General features: G+C 46.9%; 1 protein-coding gene across 4 annotated transcripts in view; it reads left to right on the top strand.

Annotated features, from left to right (window-relative positions):
- The window catches only part of FAM193A (family with sequence similarity 193 member A), a 144,454-nt gene that overhangs the window by 122,188 nt on the left and 1,401 nt on the right, over nt 1-20,865 (top strand). For all 4 annotated transcript variants that reach the window (XM_017863155.1, XM_017863153.1, XM_017863156.1 and 1 more), the window contains one exon: nt 3,627-3,708. In XM_017863155.1, coding sequence (XP_017718644.1) covers nt 3,627-3,708 — 82 coding nt within the window. The remainder of the gene's footprint in view (nt 1-3,626; nt 3,709-20,865) is intronic.

Here is a 20,865-nt window from a genome sequence, read left to right as displayed (position 1 = left end):
CGGGGTTTCACTGTGTTAGCCAGGATGGTTTCGATCTCCTGACCTCGTGATCCACCCGTCTCGGCCTCCCAAAGTGCTGGGATTACAGGCTTGAGCCACCGCGCCCGGCCCAGAAAATTTTTTAAAAAATTAGAGGTATTAGGAAAATTGGTGCTTTTCTCCGAGTGCATTCCTATAGACTTGCATACCCCACTCATGCTCCTTGGGCCTGGGTTCCCTGTGTACCCCCTTGTGGCCTGCCGTGTTGGCATTAGGGGGTCCTCTGACACCCACTCATTGCCTCCACAGCAGGCAGTGAGTGGATTCCATTCTTTGTGTTTTGCTCTTTTCCTGTCTCCCTGTCTCTCCTCTTCCCATTTTTCTTTCTTTCTTTTCTTTTCTTTTCTTTTCTTTTCTTTTCTTTTCTTTTCTTTTTTCTTTCTTTCTTTCTTTTTCTTTTTCTTTCTTTTCTTTCTTTCTCTCTTTCTCTCTTTCTGTCTCTTTCTCTCTTTCTCTTTCTCTCTTTCTCTTTCTTTCTTTTTCTTTCTTTCTTTTCTTTCTTTTCTTTCTTTCTCTCTTTCTCTCTTTCTCTCTCTGTCTCTCTTTCTCTTTCTCTCTTTCTCTCTTTCTTTCTCTCTTTCTCTCTTTCTTTCTTTCTTTCTTTTCTTTCTTTTTGAGATGGAGTCTCACTCTGTCGCCCAGGCTGGAGTGCAGTGGCACAGTCTCAGCTCACTGCAAGCTCTACCTCCCGGGTTCACACCATTCTCCTGCCTCAGCCTCCCGAGTAGCTGGGACTACAGGCGCCCACCACCACGCCCGGCTAATTTTTTGTGTTTTTATTAGAAATGGGGTTTCACCGTGGTCTCAATCTCCTGACCTCGTGATTTGCCCTCCTCGGCCTCCCAAAGTGCTGGGATTACAGGCGTGAGCCACCGCGCCCAGCCCCATTTTTCATTTGTGTTGTTTCTGCTCTGTCAGAACACACGATATTCTTAAGTACGCAGTTTACTACAACAGGGCTCCTGCTTGCCTCTGCTGAGTGTTCCCAGGAGTCTTCAGGTTGGTGAAGCTCATCCTCAGGCAGTGGCCTTGAGTAGGGCCACAGAAGTCCCTGAGCTCTGGAGAAGTAAGCTTTGGCCTGTTGTATTGTCAATGAACAGATAGTTTGGTTGGATATAAAATCCTTGGATCAACTGATTTCTCCTGTGTAATATAGTGTGGTAGTTGTAAAAAATTTCTTCCTGATACCAAATTGGTTCAAGTTGTGTTTCATGTTTTTCTTACACTAAGATTTTATAGACTGATTATTCTAGTTCTAGTCAGGAAAAGAGAATATTAGAAATCTCTTTATTGTGACAGCACTTCCAGCAGACATGCCAGCTCTGTTTCCTTCTCAAGTTGGAGCTGTTTTCTTCTAGAACTTCTTGTGAGTGGCTGCTGACATCATGCTTTCTTAGATCTTCACTTTTTGTACATCTGGAAATGCTCCGGCCCCCTCTCACCCTTGCTTATGCATCAGTTTCCTGGGTCAGTGGACAGTGTTCTGTGCTTGCTTTCTGCTGCTTGAGTTTTTAAAAATGGAGACTCAGAATGCTTTCCCATACCCTGAAGCACCTTTCTGTACAAACATGTGCAGCCTGCTGTGGCTGGGGGCTGTCCTCACTCTCCAGTCACATCCGCTATTCTGTGCCAGGATCGAGCCATTGACTGCGTTTCCTTTAACCTAATCTTTCCCTTCCTCCTGAGTGTAGATTACCAAAGGTTGACTTTCCCAGGCCTTTCCCTGAGCACACCCAGCCTTCATTCCTAAACCACCCAGTTCCCAGTGGCACCAGTGACTGTGGTGTCCGCCCTACTGTGTGCACTCAGGGATACAGTTGGGATCCGAGGTAGCCAAGGCTGTCATAGAGCAGGTCCTTAGAGAGAGACTTGTAAGTGACATTTCTGTGAACAAACACATTTGAAAGCACTTGCCTGGTGCTGTGTGAGTCGTCAAAAATATTAGCTATTATGCAAGTAAAACATACCTCATGCTACCATGGCAATTCCCCAGTGGTAGAAAGAAATGGAGTGTTTATTAAAGATTCTGAAAAATTGCCCCGTGTTGAGGACTGCGGGGAAATGGAGACTCACCTTTAACAAAGAAATGTCAGTGGTTCCTGTCCTCTTTGTTCACATTGATGGGGCTGGATGCTGCGTGCACTGCACCCCCCACCCCATCCCAGCCCAGATGTATGCTGCTGGAGTCTCTTTGATACTCAAGGCTCAGATAAGGCCCTGGGAAGGTGCTCAAGATTGAATTAGATGAGTGACCAGAACAGAACAGAGGAGTAGAAATTCTCAAACTTGCCTGAGAGTCTAGGAAATTGAGTAATCCTCAGTGATTTCCCTGCTATCCTGCCTGTTTTCTTTCTTTCTTTTTTTTTTTTTTTTTTTTTGAGATGGAGTCTCTCTGTCCCCAGGCTGGAGTGCAGTGGCCGGATCTCAGCTCACTACAAGCTCCGCCTCCCGGGTTCACGCCATTCTCCTGCCTCAGCCTCCCGAGTAGCTGGGACTACAGGCGCCCGCCACCTCACCTGGCTAGTTTTTTGTATTTTTTAGTAGAGACAGGGTTTCACCGTGTTAGCCAGGATGGTCTCGATCTCCTGACCTCGTGATCCGCCCGTCTCGGTCTCCCAAAGTGCTGGGATTACAAGCTTGAGCCACCGCGCCCGGCCTATCCTGCCTGTTTTCAAAGATGGTTGTGTAATTGCAGCATGAAATGTAGCCTTGATTTTTGTTTGGAACAACTTGAAAGTGTTTGGCCAGGCACAGTGGCTCACACGTGTAATTCTAGCACTTTGGGAGGCCGAGGTGGGGGATCATTTGAACCCGGGAGTTCAAGACCAGCCTGGGTAACATGGTGAAACCCTGTTTCTACCAAAAATATAAAAATTATACAGGCCTGGTGGTGCGCACCTGTGATCCCAGCTACTCGGGAGGCTGAGGCAGGAGGATTGCTTGAGCCTGGGAGACGGAGGTTGCAGTGAGCCGAGATCATGCCTGGGTGACAGAGTGAGACTTCATCTAAAAAAAAAAAGTAAAGTTTTGATGAAATCTCTGGATGTCATATGGGTGAGGTGAATGCCTGGGAGAACCGCCTTCCTGTACGGTTGATGTCTGGGTCCTCTTCCGGTCAAGGGCACATTCGAGGGACAGCACTTTCTTTAATATGGGCCTGCCCTCTGGATAGCTTCTGCTGGCAGCTATGCTCTGCCTGACACCAGCAGCAACTTTGGGCAGTCCCTGGGCTTGCATGCAGTTTAGATTTCTGGGAATGTTCTTGCTAAAGGGCTCTCTGATGGGCTGCCTGTCATGTAATGACCAGTCACATGGGGAGTCTAGGTTCTAGCAGACATGTCTTCTAATGGGACCTAAAGCCACGGTTGCTTTGCTTAGCGGACCTGTGAGTTCCGCAGTTTCTGGGTCAGAGCTGGATGTTCATAAACACACCAGAGATCTGTCCTCCTTTGGCCTTCTGTAAAACCTCGTTTTGAAAACGTGTACAATTTTGAAGTTGTTTAAATTGAGCGAAGCCAAATGATTTCTGTTCTGATAAGATAGCCTGCTACTGTAATTTGACTTGCTGCTTCTCTTTTATTTTACAGATGATGTCTTTCTACCTAAAGATATTGACCTAGACAGTGTGGATATGGATGAGACAGAGAGGGAAGTGGAGTATTTCAAAAGGTAAATGTGGAGGCTGTGTGTCTGAAACCATGGTGATCGTGTGCTTGCCATACATGTTTGGTTTTCTGTCTTTCCACGGCACTTCTAGTTGTCTTAGACGAAGTTACATCAAGCAAGCCATGCAACCTGGCTACTGAAGAGCCTTGTAGCAGGACAGGCCAGCCACACACACCCCTCCCCCACTCCCAGCACTCACAGTCACTTCTCCTCCCCCTCACATGCTAGAAAAATAGTTGATGGCAGTGGCTTCCCCCTACCCCTCCCCACCAACTGGCTGTCTCACTTCCGAGGTGGTGACTCTCAAGGTGTCCTCGGCCAGCAGCATCTCCTGGGGATACAGGCCCCTCTAGACCTGCCAGATCAGATTCTGGGAAGGGGCCAGCATCTGTGTTATTGAAAGCCTTCCGGGTGACCCTCACATATGCTGATGGTTGAACACACTGGAGCAGTATGCTTTTAAGAAGAAAAGTAGCATTTTAGATACTTGCTGTTTTCCTGATGGGCAAATTTTGTCCGTGCTATGTTCTATAATGTTTTATCTACTGTGTGAATTAATGGTAACAAAATTTTGTTTTATTTTATTTTCTTTTTGAGAGGGAATCTCGCTCTATCACCCAGGCTGGAGTGCAGTGGCATGATCTCAGCTCACTGCAACCTCTGCCTCCCGGGTTCAAGCAATTCTTCTGCCTCAGCCTCCGGAGTAGCTGGGATTACAGGCACCCGCCACCACACCTGGCTGATTTTTGTATTTTAGTAGAGATGGGGTTTCACCATGTTGACCAGACTGGTCTCAAACTCCTGACTTCAGGTGATGCACCTGCCTTAGCCTCCCAAAGTGCTGTGATTACAGGCGTGAGCCACCACACCCGGCCTATTTATTTCATTTTTTTATTTTTTGAGATGGAGTCTCTGTCACCCAGGCTGGAGTGCAATGGTGTGATCTTGGCTCACTGCAATCCCCACCTCCCAGGTTCAAGCAATTCTCCTGCCTCAGCCTCCTGACTAGGATTACAGGGGCCTGCCACCACGCCTGGCTAATTTTTGTATTTTTAGTGGAAATGGGGTTTTACTCTGTTGGCCAGGCAGGTCTCAAACTCTTGACCTTAAATGCTCCACCCACCTTGGCCTCTCAAAGTGCTGAGATTACAGGTGTGATTAAGCATTCATTTGTATTATAATAAAAACAACAAAACTGGACTAGAGGCTGCACCTGGTGGCTTACGCCTGTAATCCCAGCACTTTGGGAGGCCAAGACATATCACTTGAGGTCAGGAGTTCGAGACCAGCCTGGCCAACATGGTGAAACCCCATCTCTACTAAAAATACAAAAATTAGCTGGGCATGGTGATGAGTGCTTGTAGTCGCAGCTACTCAGGAGACTGAGGCAGGAGAATCGCTTGAACCTGGGAGGCAGAGGTTGCAGTGAGCCGAGCGAGATCACACCACTGCACTCCAACCTGGATGACAGAGAGAGACTTTGTCTCAAAAAAAAAAAAAGTGAGGTAGGCATGCACCTGTAGTCCAAGCTACTCAGGAGACTGAGGCCAGAGGATCACTTGAACCTAGGAGTTTGAGGTTGCAGTGAACTATGATCACGCCACTGCACTCGAGCCTGGGCAACAGAGCAAGACCCTGTCTGAAAAAAAAATTTTTTTATATCGATTGTGTTCTTTAACCACAATGTATTTTAATCAGAGATTTATTATAAATCAATTTTTAAATCACAGAATATTTGGAAATCTAAAAGTAGAAGTTTAAATTCATGAGTCAAGTAAGAAATCAGTCTTTTTTATTTTTTTGAGACAGAGTCTCAGTCTGTTGCCCACACTGGAGTGCAGTGATGTGATCTCCGCTCACCGCAACCTCTGCCTCCCGGGTTCAGGCGATTCTCTTGCCTCAGCCTTCCAAGTAGCTGGGATTACAGGTGCCCACCACCATGCCCAGTTAATTTTTTTTATTTTTAGTAAAGATGAGGTTTCACCATGTTGGCCAGGCTAGTCTCGAATTCCTGACCTCAGGTGATCCACCCGCCTCAGCCTCCCAAAGTGCTGGGATTACAGGTGTGAACCACCACACCCAGAGAGTCAAAATTTTTAAATACACAGAACTAAAAGATAATTAAAATATTGCATATGGAAACCTGTGGGATGCCGAAAAAAGTTAACTTTTTAGAGCTGTTTATATAAGGCTATAATTGCCTAAATTCGTTTTTAAAAATCCTGGAACATAATGAGTTAAAGATTTCCCTTGAGAAATTAGGAAAAGAACAACAGAATAAACCCAAAGAATATATAAAGAAGGAGATAAGGGAGATAATGAAATAGAAAACAAAGACTTGGTAGAGAAGATCAACAAAGCTAAAATTTGATTGATTGAAAACACCGAATAAATCTTTAGGAGACAGATTAAGAATAATAGGGAAAAAAAGACACAAAATATAGCATAATTAGATGGAAGAAGAATTAGGATGTTGATAATGATCAAAGTCAGGTGATGGCTATGTTCATTATACTGTACTATCCGTTTTTGTGTGTTTGAAAATGTCTGTAATTAAAAAACAAAACAAAATAAAACAGTTTTGGCCGGGTGCTGTGGCTTATGCCTGTAATCCCAGCACGTTGGGAAGCCAAGACAGGTGGATCACTTGACGTCAGTTCAAGACCAGCCTGGGCAACATGGTGAAATCCTGTCTCTACAAAAAAATTAGCCAGATGTAGTGGCATGCGCCTATAGTCCCAGCTACTCAGGAGGCTGAGGTGGGAGGATGGCTTGAGCCCAAGAGCTGGAGGTTGCAGTGAGCCAAGATTGTGCATCTACCCTCCAACCTGGGTGACAAGAGCCCTGTCTCAAAAAAAAAAAAAAAAATTTTTTTTTTAATTTTATAAATGTATAAGTGAAAAGGAGGAAATAACTGCCGATACTGGAGAGATTAAGAGAACACTATGAACAACTTCATTACAATTGACTTTAAAACTATGAAATGCAAAATCAACCCAAGGTAAAAATAGCCTAAATGGTCCAGTAACTACTAAAGAAATGAAAACAATAGCTGTAAGTCTCAGTGAGAAAACTACATGTTAACAGTTTTACCGAGAATTCTACCAAACTTTCAGACTTTCAAAGAATGAATTACCCAGTCGTGAGCAAACTCTACTAGTGCATTTAAATGAGTGAGACAGCATACATACAAGTGAATACTCCCTACTTTGTCTTATGAGACAAGTAAAATTTGATACCAAAATCTGCCCAAAACAATGCCAGAAAAAAGGAAAAATTGCAGGTTTGTCTCGCTCATATTAGATGCAAAAATCCTAAAGAAAATATTTTCCAGGAGGCTGAGGCGGGAGAATCGCTTGAACCCAGGAGGCAGAGGTTGCAGTGAGCCAAGATCATGCCATTGCACTCCAGCCTGGGCAACTAGAGCAAGATTCCGTCTCAAAAATATTATCATACTTACGTCGGTGTAATTAAAAAAAAAACAAAAATTAATATACCAAATCCAGTAGCAGTGTATTTTAAAAAGCTGTATACCATGACCAAATTGGTTTATCCCAGGAACGCAAATAGTGTTTCATATTAGAAAATTCACTTTATTGGCCAGGCGTGGTGGCTCACGCCTATAATCCTGGCACTTTGGGAGGCTGAGGCGGGCGGATCACCTGAGGTTGGGAGTTTGAGACCAGCCTGACCAACATGGGGAAACCCCGTCTCTACTAAAAATACAAAATTAGCCAGGTGTCGTAGCGCATGCCTGTAATCCCAGCTACTCGGGAGGCTGAGGCAGGAGAATCCCTTGAACCTGGGAGGCAGAGGTTGCGGTGAACGAAGATTGCGCCATTGTACTCCAGCCTGGGCAACAGAAAGACACTCGGTCTCAAAAAAAAAAAAAAAAATCTTCATTCCTCCCTCTCTTCTGACAGAGTCTCACTCTGTCACCTAGGCTTGAGTGCCATGACACAATCACTGTTCACTGTAGCCTTGACCTCCCCAGGCTCCAACAGTCCTCCCACCTCAGCCCTCCAAGTAGCTGGGACTATAGGCACATGCCACCATGCCTGGCTAATTTTTTTTTCTTCTTCTTTTTGTAGAGACGGGGTTTCACCACATTGCCCAGGCTGTTCTCGAACTCCTGGCCTCAAGTGATCTGCCCACCTCAGCCTCCCAAAGTGCCAGAATTACAGGTGTGAGCCCCCGCACCCATCTAGAAAATCCACTAATGTTAGTTGCTACATTAATATATTAAAAAGAGCCATATGATCATGGATCAGTAGATTCCAAAAAAAAAATATTTTACATTCAACCTTAAATTGTAATTCCTAGGCTAAAGGAGTAGAAAAGAGGAACTAAAACTCAGTTTTACAGGTGATCTAATTGTCTACACAGGAAATATAAAATAACTGACAGCAAGGGGCTAACTGTGTAGGATCAGTACAGAAGTTATTTGCTTTTGTTTTTTTGTTTTTAAACAGAGCACGGTGGCTCATGCCTGTAATTTCAACATTTTGTGAGGCTAAGGTGGAAGGATCACTTGAGTCCAGGAATTTGAGACCAACCTGAGCAACATAGCAAGATACTGTCTCTACAAAAAATAAAATAATTAGCCAGATGTGGTGACGTGCACCTGTGGTCCCACCTACTCAGGAGGCTGAAGTGGCAGGATTGAGCCCAGGAGATCAAGGCTACAGTCAGCCAAGATGGCACCACTGCACTCTAGCTTGGACAACAGCGAGACCCTGTTTTTTTTTAAATAAAAAAAAAAAAGGCCGGGCACGGTGGCTCAAGCCTGTAATCCCAGCACTTTGGGAGGCCGAGACGGGCGGATCACAAGGTCAGGAGATTGAGACCATCCTGGCTAACACGGTGAAACCCTGTCTCTACTAAAAAATACAGAAAAACTAGCCGGGCGAGGCGGTGGGCGCCTGTAGTCCCAGCTACCCGGGAGGCTGAGGCAGGAGAATGGCGTGAACCCGGGAGGCGGAGCTTGCAGTGAGCTGAGATCCGGCCACTGCACTCCAGCCTGGACGACAGAGCGAGACTCCGTCTCAAAAAAAAAGAACTTATTTTTCTCTACACCCACACCACAAATAATTAGAAATGTAGCTCAAATTAAAAGAGTGTTTATAATAGCACCAAAATCTCTGCAGTATCCACAGATAAATGTGACAAAAGTTGCATAAGACTTGCATACAAAAGACTATGAAACTTTACTGGAAAACATTAAAGAAGATCTAAATCACAGAGATTCATTATCCAAAGATAGGAAGGGTTAGTTTCATAAAGCTGTCAAGGACTGGCCATAGTGGCTCATGCCTGTAATCCCAGTGCTTTAGGAGACCAAGGCGAGGGGATTGCTTGAAGCCAGGAGTTTGAGACCAACCTGAGCAACATAGACCGCAACTCTGCAGAAAAATTAAAAATTAGTCAGGCATGGGCCAGGTGCGGTGGCTCATGTCTGTAATCCCAGCACTTTGGGAGGCCGAGAGGCTGGATCACGAGGCCAGGAGATCGAGACCATCCTGGCTAACACGGTGAAACCCCATCTCTACAAATAATACAAAACATTAGCTGAGCGTGGTGGCGGGCGCGTGTAGTCCCAGCTATTTGGGAGGCTGAGGCAGGAGAATGGCGTGAACCCAGGAGGCGGAGCTTGCAGTGAGCAGAGATTGGGCCACTGCACTCCAGCCTGGGTGACAGGGAGACTCCGTCTCAAAAAAAAAAAAAAATTAGCCAGACATGGTGACACATGCCTGTAGTCCCAGCTACTCAGGAAATGGACACAGGAAATGGACACAGGAGAATCCCTTGAACTCAGGAGTTTGAAGCTTCAGTGAGCTATGCTTATGCCACCTCACTCCAGCCTAAGCAACAGAGAGATCCTTTCTCCCAAAACCAAACAAAAAAACAAAGGCAAAAGATTAGGATCCCACAGCAAGCTTTTGACCAATAAACTACAAATTGAGCCTGACCAAGGAGCCCATGGCAAGACCAGGGGAGGTGCTGCTGTTTCATGGGTTTGCAGCCGGTGAACCCTCCCTCTCTCCTGCTGGAGGAAGGCGTGGAGTGACGGGAGTCCCTACCCACCACTCCGGGGAGCATAACTGTTAAATTACTTTGGAAAAGAGTTTGGCAGAATCTAGCAAAATTGAAGTTGTGCCTCCCATCCAAGCCAGCGAACAGCTGAGAGGTTCTCCTGCATATCCCCGGGGGGGCGGGGCAAACAGGAGGCAAGCAGTAGCTATGTGTTCACTGCCGTGTTCATACCACAGTGAAAATGAGCAGACTGCCGGCTCATGGAGAACTCTCACAGACATGATGTTGAGTGAAATAAGAAGCTGTAAGACCATGTACATACAGTGCAGTTCCCTCGATACGAGACCACACAGCACAACCATACTACCATTTAGGATGCCATAGAGAAGTCATGAAATTACCAAAAACTATGGTGGACTAATTACTCCAAACACTAGAGCAATGGCTACCTCTTCGGAGAGGACAGCGTGGCGCCATGGTTAGCAGTGTCAGGTTTTGTGACCTGGGGGTGCTGTGACTCAGGATTCTGCATGCTGGTTATGTGGATGTTCTGTGTGTCAGATACCGTGTGCATGTCTCACGTACTCTGTAGTTGACAAAACAGGCCTGATGCGGAGGCCACTGTGTCTGGGGTGCAGGTGGTATGGGGAGGGACAAAGCCAGGTCACACTGGGCCTGGGGGCCTTAGAGAGCAGCGTGAGTTCTGTGCCCATGCTGCAAGAACCTGTTGAAGCCGTGCGATGGTTTGGATTGGATTTATTCCGTGAATGGCTTGGAGCAGGAATGTGGTTGATGTTCTCGAGCACTCTATTCTAGCTGCCGTGCCAAGAAAGGGCTCGGAGGACAGGGTCACACATGCACTAATGGAGACAGAATTACTGATTGTCAGAGTTAGGAGGGGACGGCAGAGGCAGGAGGTAACATCACAAACTCAGGGCTTGACTAGCTAGGGCCAGGGAAAGAGAATTTGGATTCTGGGAGATGACACAGTCAGCCCTTCCAGTTTGGGGGAGTGAGGGGCTCAGTCTCATAGAGGCTTCCAGGCAAGAACACTGTTGGGCATTTACAAATGTTTGTGGTTGAATGAATGAACCACAGTTTAAGCAACCATAATTATACCTAATGGATGGGTGACAATAATAACCATTCTCAGGTTTCATTCAGATTTGGAGACAAATAAGTAATAAATAAATAAATAAATAAATAAGAAAGAGACAGGGTTTTGCCGTGTTGCCCAGGCTGTTCTGCAACTCTGGAGCTCAGAGGAGTCTCAAACCTTCCAGAGTGCTGGGATTGTAGGAATGAGCCACTACACCTGGTCCAGTGTTTCAGTTTTGCTTACAAAAGTATACTTTAGGTCAGGCGCGGTGGCCATGCCCTATAAACCCCAGCACTTTTGGGAGGCTGAGGCAGGAGGATCCTACGAGGGTCCAGAGAGAAATCAAGACCATCCTGGCCTAACCATGGTGAAACCCCATCGCTACTAAAACTACAAAAAGGCCCAGGCGCAGTGGCTCAGCCTGTAATCCCCAGCACTTTGGGGAGGGCCCGAGACAGGCCCCCAGATCACCGAGGTCAGGAGATCGAGACCATCCTGGCTACACGGTGGAACCCCGTCTCTACTAAAAAAATTACAAAAAACAGCCAGGGGGTGAGGTGGCGGGGCGGCCTGTATCCCAGCTACTCGGGAAAGGCTGAGGCAGGAAGAATGGCGTAAACCCGGAGGCGGGCTTGCAGTGAGCTGAAGTCCGGCCCACTGCTTACAGGCCTGGGCGACAGGAGCGAGACTTCCCATCTCAAAAAAAAATTAGTGTGGGTGGCAGTCTCTTGTAGTCAGCTTACTCCCGGAGCCTGAGGCCAGGAGAATGGCATGAACCCAGGGAGGGCCGGAGCTTGCCAGTGAGCTGAGATCTCACCACTGCCACTCCCAGCCTGGGGGCGACAGAGCCGAGACTCCGTCTGAAAACCAAAAAAAGTATACTTTAGGCCAGAGCACGGTGGCTCACGCCTGGTAAAACCACTTTGGAGGCCAAGGCCGGGTAATCACGGAGGTCAAGGAGTTCAGACCCAGTCTGGCCCAAAGATGTTGAACCCCCCTTTTCTACTAAAAATACAATTAGCTAGGCCCGTGGGTGGTGGCGCCTGAAATCCCAGCTGCTTCGGGAGGCTGGAGGCAGAGAATTGCTTTGGAACCCTAGGAGGTGGAGGTTGCCAGTGGGCCTGAGATTGTACCACTACTCCAGCCCTGGGCAACAGAGCCGAGACTATGTCCTCAAAAAAATTTTTTTTGGAGTAAAAAGAATATTCAGAAATTTAAATTGATTTTAGGAGTATGGTCAATATCAGAGGTTTAAAACACTTGAACTATCAAATAAGATCCACAAAGTAAGTTATTCATTTAATCAAATTAATAATTCAAAAGGTTTCAAAAGCCAAAAACCTTTATATTTTGATAGAAGACTCTGGGTTTTTGGGGGTTGGGGGTTTTTGGGGTTTTTTTTTTGAGCGGATCTCACTCCCATTGCTCCAGGCAGTGGGTGCCAGTCCAGGCCTACTGCCAGCCCTACCACAGGCTCAGGCTGATCTTTGCACCTCAAGCCTCCTTGGGTAGCGGGAACCACAGGCGTGCCACACCAACGCCTGCCTGAGGACCTCAGTTTTCTCAAGCCAGTCAGAAGACATAATGGAAAAACGGCTCCATGAGGCCCAACCAGAATATCTTTTTTTTTTTCCAACTTAAAGGATAATTGGAAAAATATTTTGTTAATACTACATGAAATCTTACGAAAAGAGAAAACCCAGTTACATCCAGGGTATTACTATTAATGGTAGTGAAATCTTTTTTAACAGACCGCATCCCAGTCCTCAGTCAGCCTTTTGGACCACCCAAGATTTCCCCCATAAATCTTTTATAACCTCTTAGAAATTGTTCCATTCACTTCCTTTTCCCAACTTTCTGTATTTCATTTTTCTTCGCCATCTTTTTTCAACTTACTATCACTTTTAATAACCTCTGACGTAAGCCAAAATCACTTCTTTTCCTTTGACAAAACCACATCCTTGTGTTTTTCTTACCAAAAGCCACATCTTAGTTTTTTCCGACGTGTTCTAATATATAGAACTGTTTTCCTGCTTATTCTCTACTTTGGGTTACCATATGTTAAGAATTTTAACTTTTAGTAACCCTATAGTGAAAACCTAAGAAATAAGCAATTATTAATCTTGTTTATACTGAAATAAGAAGCCAGGAACAGCGTTCATACCTTTGTAATCCCAGCTTATTTGGGGAGGCCACTGAGGTGGAGGATTCACTTGAGCCCGGGAGTTTTGAGGTGTGAAGCTGCGATTTGTGGCCCATTGCCCCTCCAGCCTGGAGATAGAGTGAGACCCTGTCTAAAACAAAACAGAGGATAGAGAAAGAATTTAAACTTCCAGTCCCCATGGAAGCTTCAACGTTATTCTTGGCACATCATGTCAGCAAAAAGAAAAAGCCGGGCCTGAGAAAGTGCATATAGTTTATCAAGGGTTCAACAGAGAGAGGATTCCCGTCAAACTGAAGTTTTTTATTTTTATTATTATTTTTAAACTTTTTTGAGATTGGAGTTTTGGCTCTTGTCACCCAGACTGGAGTGCAGTGGTGCATCTTGGCTCACTTGCAACCTTCTGCCTCCCAATTCAAGCGATTTTTTCTGTCTCGACGCTCCTGAGTAGCCTCGATTAACAGGCACCCACCACACAACAGCCCAGCTTAATTTTTGTATTTTTAGTAGAGACAGCGTTCATCATGATTGGCGCAGGCTGACCTCGAACTCACAGACATACCCAGGTAATCCACCTAAAAAAAGAAAAACACATACAAAGCCTCCCAAAGATAGCTGGATTACAAGACGTAGACACACGAGACACAGAGAAACCCTGTCTCATTTTAAAATAAAAAATATAACATATATAAAAAATAAGAAATGTAGAAATAAATTTATAGATAGTAATAGAAGGTGCTGCCCTGGGCAACACAGCAAGACGTCATTCTACAAAAAGATAGAATCAGCTGGGCATGGTGGCAGCACTAGTAGTTTCCAGCTACTCGGGAAGCTGAGGTGGGGGGAGGGTCCTTGAGCCCAGGAAGGTCCAGGTTTGGGCAGTGAGCTGTGATTGCACCACTGCACTCCCGCAGCCTTGGGCAACCAGAGTAAGACGCGTCCAAAAAAAAAAAAAGACACATCCAGGAGGCAGGAAATGTGAGAGCAGGCACAATCCTACCCCCTCCCCCACCTCGAACTAAGTAATCCGCCTGCTGTATAGACTCTAGATAGAAGTGTGGCGCAAAGTAGCTGTAAATTAACCTCTAATGTTGTCATATATCTAGATAACCTCACACATCCTACAGTTTAATAGTTTTATAGGCAATCACTATAAATATAATTTCTTATAACCAATTGGAATTCTTGACATTTTTTTTTTTTTTTTTTTTTTTTTTTTTTCTTTTTTTTGAGACGGAGTCTTGCTCTGTCAGCCCAAGGCGGGGCAGTGGCCAGATCTCAAAGCTCACTGCAAGGCTCCGCTCCCGGGTTCACGCCATTCTCCTGCCTCAGCCTCCCCGAGTAGCTAGGACTAAGCAGGCGCCGCACTCGCCCCGCCTAGTTTTTTTGTATTTTTTAGAGAGAAGGTTTCAACCGTGTTAGCCAGGATGGTCTCGATCTCCTGACCTCGTGATCCGCCACGTCCGGCCCCCTCCCAAAGTGCTGGGATTTACAGGCTTTGAGCCACGCGTGGCCCGGCTTTTTTTTTTTTTTTTTTTTAAAGACAGTAGTCTTGCTCTGTTACCCAGGCTGGATTGCAGTGGTATGATCTTGGCTCACTGCACCCTTGACCTCTCAGGCTCAATTAATCCTCCCACCTCAGCCTCCTGACTAGCTGGGACTACAGGCGTGGGCCACCAATCTCAGCTAATTTTTAAAATGTTTAGTAGAGACGGGTCTCATTATGTTGTCCAGGGTGGTCTCAAACTCCTGGATTCAAGTGCTGTATCTGCCTCGGCTTTCCAGACGTTGGGATTAGAGGCCTGAGCCACCAAGCCTGACCCTGACAAACAACTTTTGTAATCACCTCCTCTCCTAATTTGTTCTTTTTTCTTAAAAACTTGAGTTGTTGATTCTAACCCCCTTCCCTTTCTAAAGAGGCAAGAGATTCGGGTTTCGGGGGAAAAGGAGGAAAACTGCCTTCTCTGGCCTCGCTTCACAGCATGGGATCCGGGTCCCGGTACCGGCAGTTTGGCTCCCTTCCTCTTCTGGTTTCATTTTTTTTGGCCTAAATTACACAGCATGCTTTTAAAATTGCTGCTTCCCATTGTTTGTAATTTGGACCCTTTTTTCTCCTTAAATTTGTGACCAAGGCCAGGTGCGGTAGCTCATGCCTGTAATCCCAACACTTCGGGAGGCCGAGGCGGGTGGACCACTTGAGGTCGGGGGTTTGAGACCAGCCTGGACAACATGGTGAAACCCCACCTCTACTAAAAATACCGAAAAAATAAAAATTATCTGGGTATGTTGGTGCACATCTGTAATCCCAGCTACTCTGGAGTCTGAGGCAGCAGAATCTCTTGAACCCAGGAAGGGGAGGTCGTAGTGAGCCCATATCATGCCATTGCACTCCAGCCTGGGCAACAAGAGCAAAACTCCGACTCAAAAAAAAAAATTGTGACCAGCTGGTTGCAGTGGCTCACGCCTGTAATCCCAGCATTTTGGGAAGCCGAGGCCGGTGGATCATGAGGTCAAGAGATGGAGACCATTCTGGCCAACATGGTGAAACCCCATCTCTACTAAAAGTACAAAAATTAGCTGGGCGTGGTGACTCTCGCCTGTAGTTCCAGCTACTTGGGAGGCTGAGGCGGGATAATTGCTTGAACCCGGGAGGCGGAGGTTGCAGTGAGGTGAGATCGCGCCACTGCACTCCAGCCTGGCGACAGAGTGAGACTCCATCTCAAAAAAAAAAAAATTGTGACCAATTCCTGTTAGTTTTAAACTGGTGCATGAAGGTGAGTTCTCTCCCTGGCCCTCAAGTTACGAGATGTGGAAGTTTGTTTTAGAGAGGGCTCTCAGTCGCTTAAGGGTGTAAATCTTTATTGTTTTGTTTGTTTGTTTTGAGACGGAGTCTTGCTCTGTTGACCAGGCTGGAGTGCAGTGGCGCGATCTCCGCTCACTGCAAGCTCCGCCTCCCAGGTTCACGCCATTCTCCTGCCTCAGCCTCCCGAGTAGCTGGGACTATAGGCGCTTGCCAACACACCTGGCTAATTTTTTTTTCATATGTTTAGTAGAGACGGGGTTTCACCATGTTAACCAGGATGGTCTCGATCTCCTGACCTCGTGATCCGCCCGCCTCGGGCTCCCACAGTGCTGGGATTACAGGCGTGAGCCCCCGCGCCCAGCTATTTATTGTTTTTTGAGACACCTTCTCTTACTTTGCCATCCAGGGAATTAGCTAAGCAGCATTCCTGCTGAACTGGATTTGAAACAAAGTTACAGTTCCTTAGGGCCACTACAGACTTCTTTCCTCAGTGGGTACCTTTAGCTTAGGATAACCACTCATAGGAATTAATTTGAATTTACTTAAATTTATTTATGACTTGATCATTTGGGATACCCATTTGTCATCTTTTCTACTAAAGGAAACTAAAACATTTCTCTCTCAAATACTGCTCAAATACTGGGTGTTGTTGAACTGAAGACAGTACAGGGGGCTGTCTCCACCTCTCTCATGTTTGCCTAAAGGTAGAACGTAAATCCTTTTTTACTGAAGACAGCTACTTAGCAGCCCACAGGTGGTGCCAGTGGGGCCAGAGGAATCTGTGAGCAAACTTTAAACCCCAAAAGACTTTTTAAAAATAAAGTCTCTGTTCAGGCTGAAGTGAAGTGGCCTGATCACAGTTCACTGCTGGGACTTCAGATGCGCCACTGTGCCTAGCTAATTTAAAAAAAAAAATTTTTTTTTTTTTTGAGACGGAGTTTCGCTCTTGTTGCCCAGGCTGGAGTTCGATGGTGCAATCTTGGCTAACCGCAACCTCTGCCTCCCGGGTTCAAGCGATGCTTCTGCCTCAGCATCCCGGGTAGCTGGGATTACAGGCATGTGCCGCCACACCTGGCTAATTTTCTGTTTTTAGTAGAGGCGGTGTTTCTCCATGTTGGTCAGGCTGGTCTCGAACTCCTGACCTCAGGTGATCCGCCCGCCTCACCTCAGCCTCCCAAAGTTCTGGGATGACAGACATGAGCCACCGCACCCGGCCCAATTGTTTTTTTTTTTTTCTTCGGTAGAGAAGGCATCTCTTCATGTTGTCCAGTCTGGCCTCTGGGTGTCTTTACACCTCGGTCTTCCAGAGTGCTAGGATTACAAGCGTGAGCTACCACCCCAGCCCAGCCCCATACGTTTACCTTCCCTCATTTTCCCAACTTTTGGCACTAGTCCCATGGGCAGTTTCATTTTTCTACTTTCCTGTCTCTTTAAATCTTCCACCTGGCATTTGTGCATAGACTGTCAGCTGAGAAGCTGAGACCTTCGAAAATATGGCCTGACCAACGTGGGTTACACCCTATTTGCAGCTAGCAAGACTTTCTTTAAGCTACTCTTGAGAGGGGCCTGGGGCTGAAATTTTGTTCCCTCTTTAGAGACCTTGGTTAAAGCCATAAAGGGATTCTTAATTTTGGTCTCATGCATGTCTGTGTGTGTTGGTTTTGAGTCATTTGTGCAGGTATGCCCTTGAATGGTTGTAAATTTCTGGTTTACATTTAGAAAATGATAGGGGTTTGTCGTTGTTTTGTTTAGCCTTCTCCTAAGCTAAATGAAACCATATACTCAGAAACGAAACCGTTTATTAAAACATTCAAAGACAAATAGCTTTAAATAGTGATTACCCTAGACCTCTAATAAGCAAGTATGTTCCACCTCCAAAACTTCTTTTTTTTTCTCTGAGGAGAGGACAAAGTCTGGTTCTATCCGCCCAGGCCGGAGTGCAGTGGCGCATTCTCAGCTTGTTACAGAGGCAACTAGTCAGGCGTGAGCCGGGCAGGGGAGGGCCTCCTCCATCCACCAGGGACGTCAGGCGACCATCAGTGATGGTTAGGCAGTTGTCGCACTGCCTGAAATAATCACTGGTCCCAGCCAGCACCAGGGAAAGGCAGTTTCCCCAGTAGACAAACACCTGAAGCTGGTGCTCAGCAGCTTCCTGATAAGATCTCAGGAGCTGGGCACGTGAGCTCAAGCATGTGCACTAAGGCGCAAAATGGTGGAGTTTAACTGGTGTGTGACCTTCCAGGTACATTCCACTGGTAAGGGAAGATCGCCTCAGGTGAGCACGCCCACGCTCCAGTAAACACACTGCGCATGCTCCCTCCCAAGTGCTAGCAGACCACTGTGTGTGCTGGCAACCCACCCCAAGGGAGGAATTGGGAGAAGGGATGCAAGACCCTCAAGTATGCCAACATCTAGAACCCTACGTCAGAGGCCAGACGGGGCACTTGTCTCAGTTGCCCACTTGGCCTCTTCCAAGTACACTTTCCTTCCTTTTGTTTCTGCTCTAGAGCTTTGTGGTTTTTTGTTTGTTTTTTTGTTTTTGTTTTTTTTTTTTTTGTTTTGAGACGGAGTCTCGCTCTGTGCAGTCTCGCTGGAGTGCAGTGGCCGGATCTCGGGTCATTGCAAGCTCCACCTCCCAGGTTTACGTCATTCTCCTGCCTCAGCCTCCCGAGTAGCTGGGACTACAGGCACCTGCCACCTCGCCCAGCTAGTTTTTTGTATTTTTTAGTAGAGACGGGGTTTCACCGTGGTAGCCAGGATGGTCTCGATCTCCTGACCTCGTGATCCGCCCGTCTCGGCCTTGCAAAGTGCTGGGATTACAGGCTTGAGCCACCGCGCCTGGCCAAGCTTTTTAATACTCTCACTCCTGTTCTAAAACTTGCCTCAGTCTCTTCTTCTGCCTTATGGCCTTTGGTCAGATTCTTAAATCTGAGGAGGCAACAATTGAGGCTACTGCAGACACGTACAGATTTGCCACCAGCAACTCAGATACCTGCCACTGGCAACAGGCTCACTGCAACCTCCGCCTCCCAGGCTCAAGCCATGCTCCCACCACAGCCTCCCAAGTAGCTAGGACCACATGTGTGTGCCACCACACCTGGCTAATTTTTGTATTTTTTTTGTAGAGATGAGGTTTTACCATGTTGTCCAGGCTGGCCTTGAACTTGTAAGCTCAAGCGATCCACCCACCTCAGCCTCCCAACGTGCTGGGATTATAGGCATGAGCCACCACAGCAAGGCTTTATTATTTTTGAGACAGGGTCTCACGTTTGTCACCCAGGCTGGCGTGTGGGGGCACCATCACAGCTCACTGCAGCCTTGACTTCCCAGCCTCAAGGATCCTCCCACCTCAGCCCCGAGCAACTGGGACCATAGGCACGTGCGTATGTGTGTTGCCACTCCTGGCTAACTTTTTACTTTTTGTAAAGATGGAGTCTCACTATGTTGCACAGGCTGGTCTCAAACTCCTGGGTTCAAGTGATTCTCCAACGTCAGCCTCCCAAAGTAGTAGGATTACAGGCATGAGCCACCGTGGCCAGCTTCAAACCTCCTTCTTGATGTCAATTTCAGGAAGGAAAAACCAAGAAACAAGAATATTGACTATTTGCCCATCTAAAACCTGACACAGGAATGCTTTTAAACAGCTTTAAAGTTGACTTAATTAAAAGCTGATATTTAGGATATATGTGTATACAATGTTTTTGAGGCCTCTGCTCTCTATAAAAGCTTCTTGGCGGCCGGGCGCAGTAGCTCATGACTGTAATCCCAGCACTTTGTGAGGCCGAGGCAGGCAGATCACGAGGTCAGGAGATCGAGACCATTCTGGCTAACACGGTGAAACCCCGTCTCTACTAAAAATAGAAAAAATTAGCCAGGCGTGGTGGTAGGTGCCTGTAGTCCCAGCTACTTGGGAGGCTGAGGCAGGAGAATGGCATGAACCCGGGAGGCAGAGGTTGCAGTGAACCGAGATTGCGCCACTGCACTCCAGCCTGGGCGACAGAGCAAGACTCCGTCTCAGAAAAAAAAAAAAAAAAAGCTGCTTGGTCAGGGAAGAAGCTACAAAAAATACAAAAATTAACTGGGTATTGTAGTATGTGCCTGTAGTCCTAGCTATTCAGGAAGCTGAGGCAGGAGAATCGCTTGAACCCAGGAGGCAAAGGTTGCAGTGAACCAAGATTGTGCCACTGCACTCCAGCCTGGGCAACAGAGCGAGACTCCATTTCAAAAAAAATAAGTTAAAAAATTAGCTAGGTGTGTCCAGGCACGGTGGCTCACACCTATAATCCCAGCACTTTGGGAGGCCGAGGTGGATGGATCACTTGAGGTCAGGAGTTTGAGGCCAGCCTGGTCAACATGGTGAAACCCTGTTTCTACTAAAAATACAAAAATCAGCTGGACGTGGTGGCGGGCACCTGTCATCCTATCAGGCGGAGGCAGAATCACTTGAACCTGGGAGGCAGAGGCTGCAGTGAGCTGAGATCACACCATTGCACTCCAGCCTGGATGACAAGAGCAAAACTCCCTCTCAAAAAAAAAAAAATGCAGGCCGGGCGCGGTGGCTCAAGCCTGTAATCCCAGCACTTTGGGAGGCTGAGACGGGCGGATCACGAGGTCAGGAGATCGAGACCATCCTGGCTAACACGGTGAAACCCCGTCTCTACTAAAAATACAAAAACTAGCCGGGCGAGGTGGCGGGCGCCTGTAGTCCCAGCTACTCGGGAGGCTGAGGCAGGAGAATGGCGTAAACCCGGGAGGCGGAGCTTGCAGTGAGCTGAGATCTGGCCACTGCACTCCAGTCCGGGCGACAGAGCGAGACTCCACCTCAAAAAAAAAAAAAAAAAAGGCGGGGGGGGGTGGAGCATGGCTATAGTCCAAGCTACTCGGGAGGCTGAGGCAGAGAATTGCTTGAACCTTGGAGGTGGAGGTTGCAGTGAGCCGAAACTGCCACTGCACTCCAGCCTGGGCAAGAAAGTGAGACCCTGTCTCACAAAAAAAAAAGGGGGATTTCACCATGTTGCCCAGGCTGGTCTCGAACTCCTGAGTTGAAGTGATTTGCCCTCCTCA

The sequence above is a fragment of the Rhinopithecus bieti genome, unplaced genomic scaffold, assembly GCF_001698545.2.
Source record: "Rhinopithecus bieti isolate Rb0 unplaced genomic scaffold, ASM169854v2 scaffold_68244, whole genome shotgun sequence".
In the NCBI taxonomy this organism is placed as follows: domain Eukaryota; kingdom Metazoa; phylum Chordata; class Mammalia; order Primates; family Cercopithecidae; genus Rhinopithecus; species Rhinopithecus bieti.
Note: the sequence above shows the minus strand (reverse complement) of the source record. Positions and strands in the feature narration are given on the sequence as shown.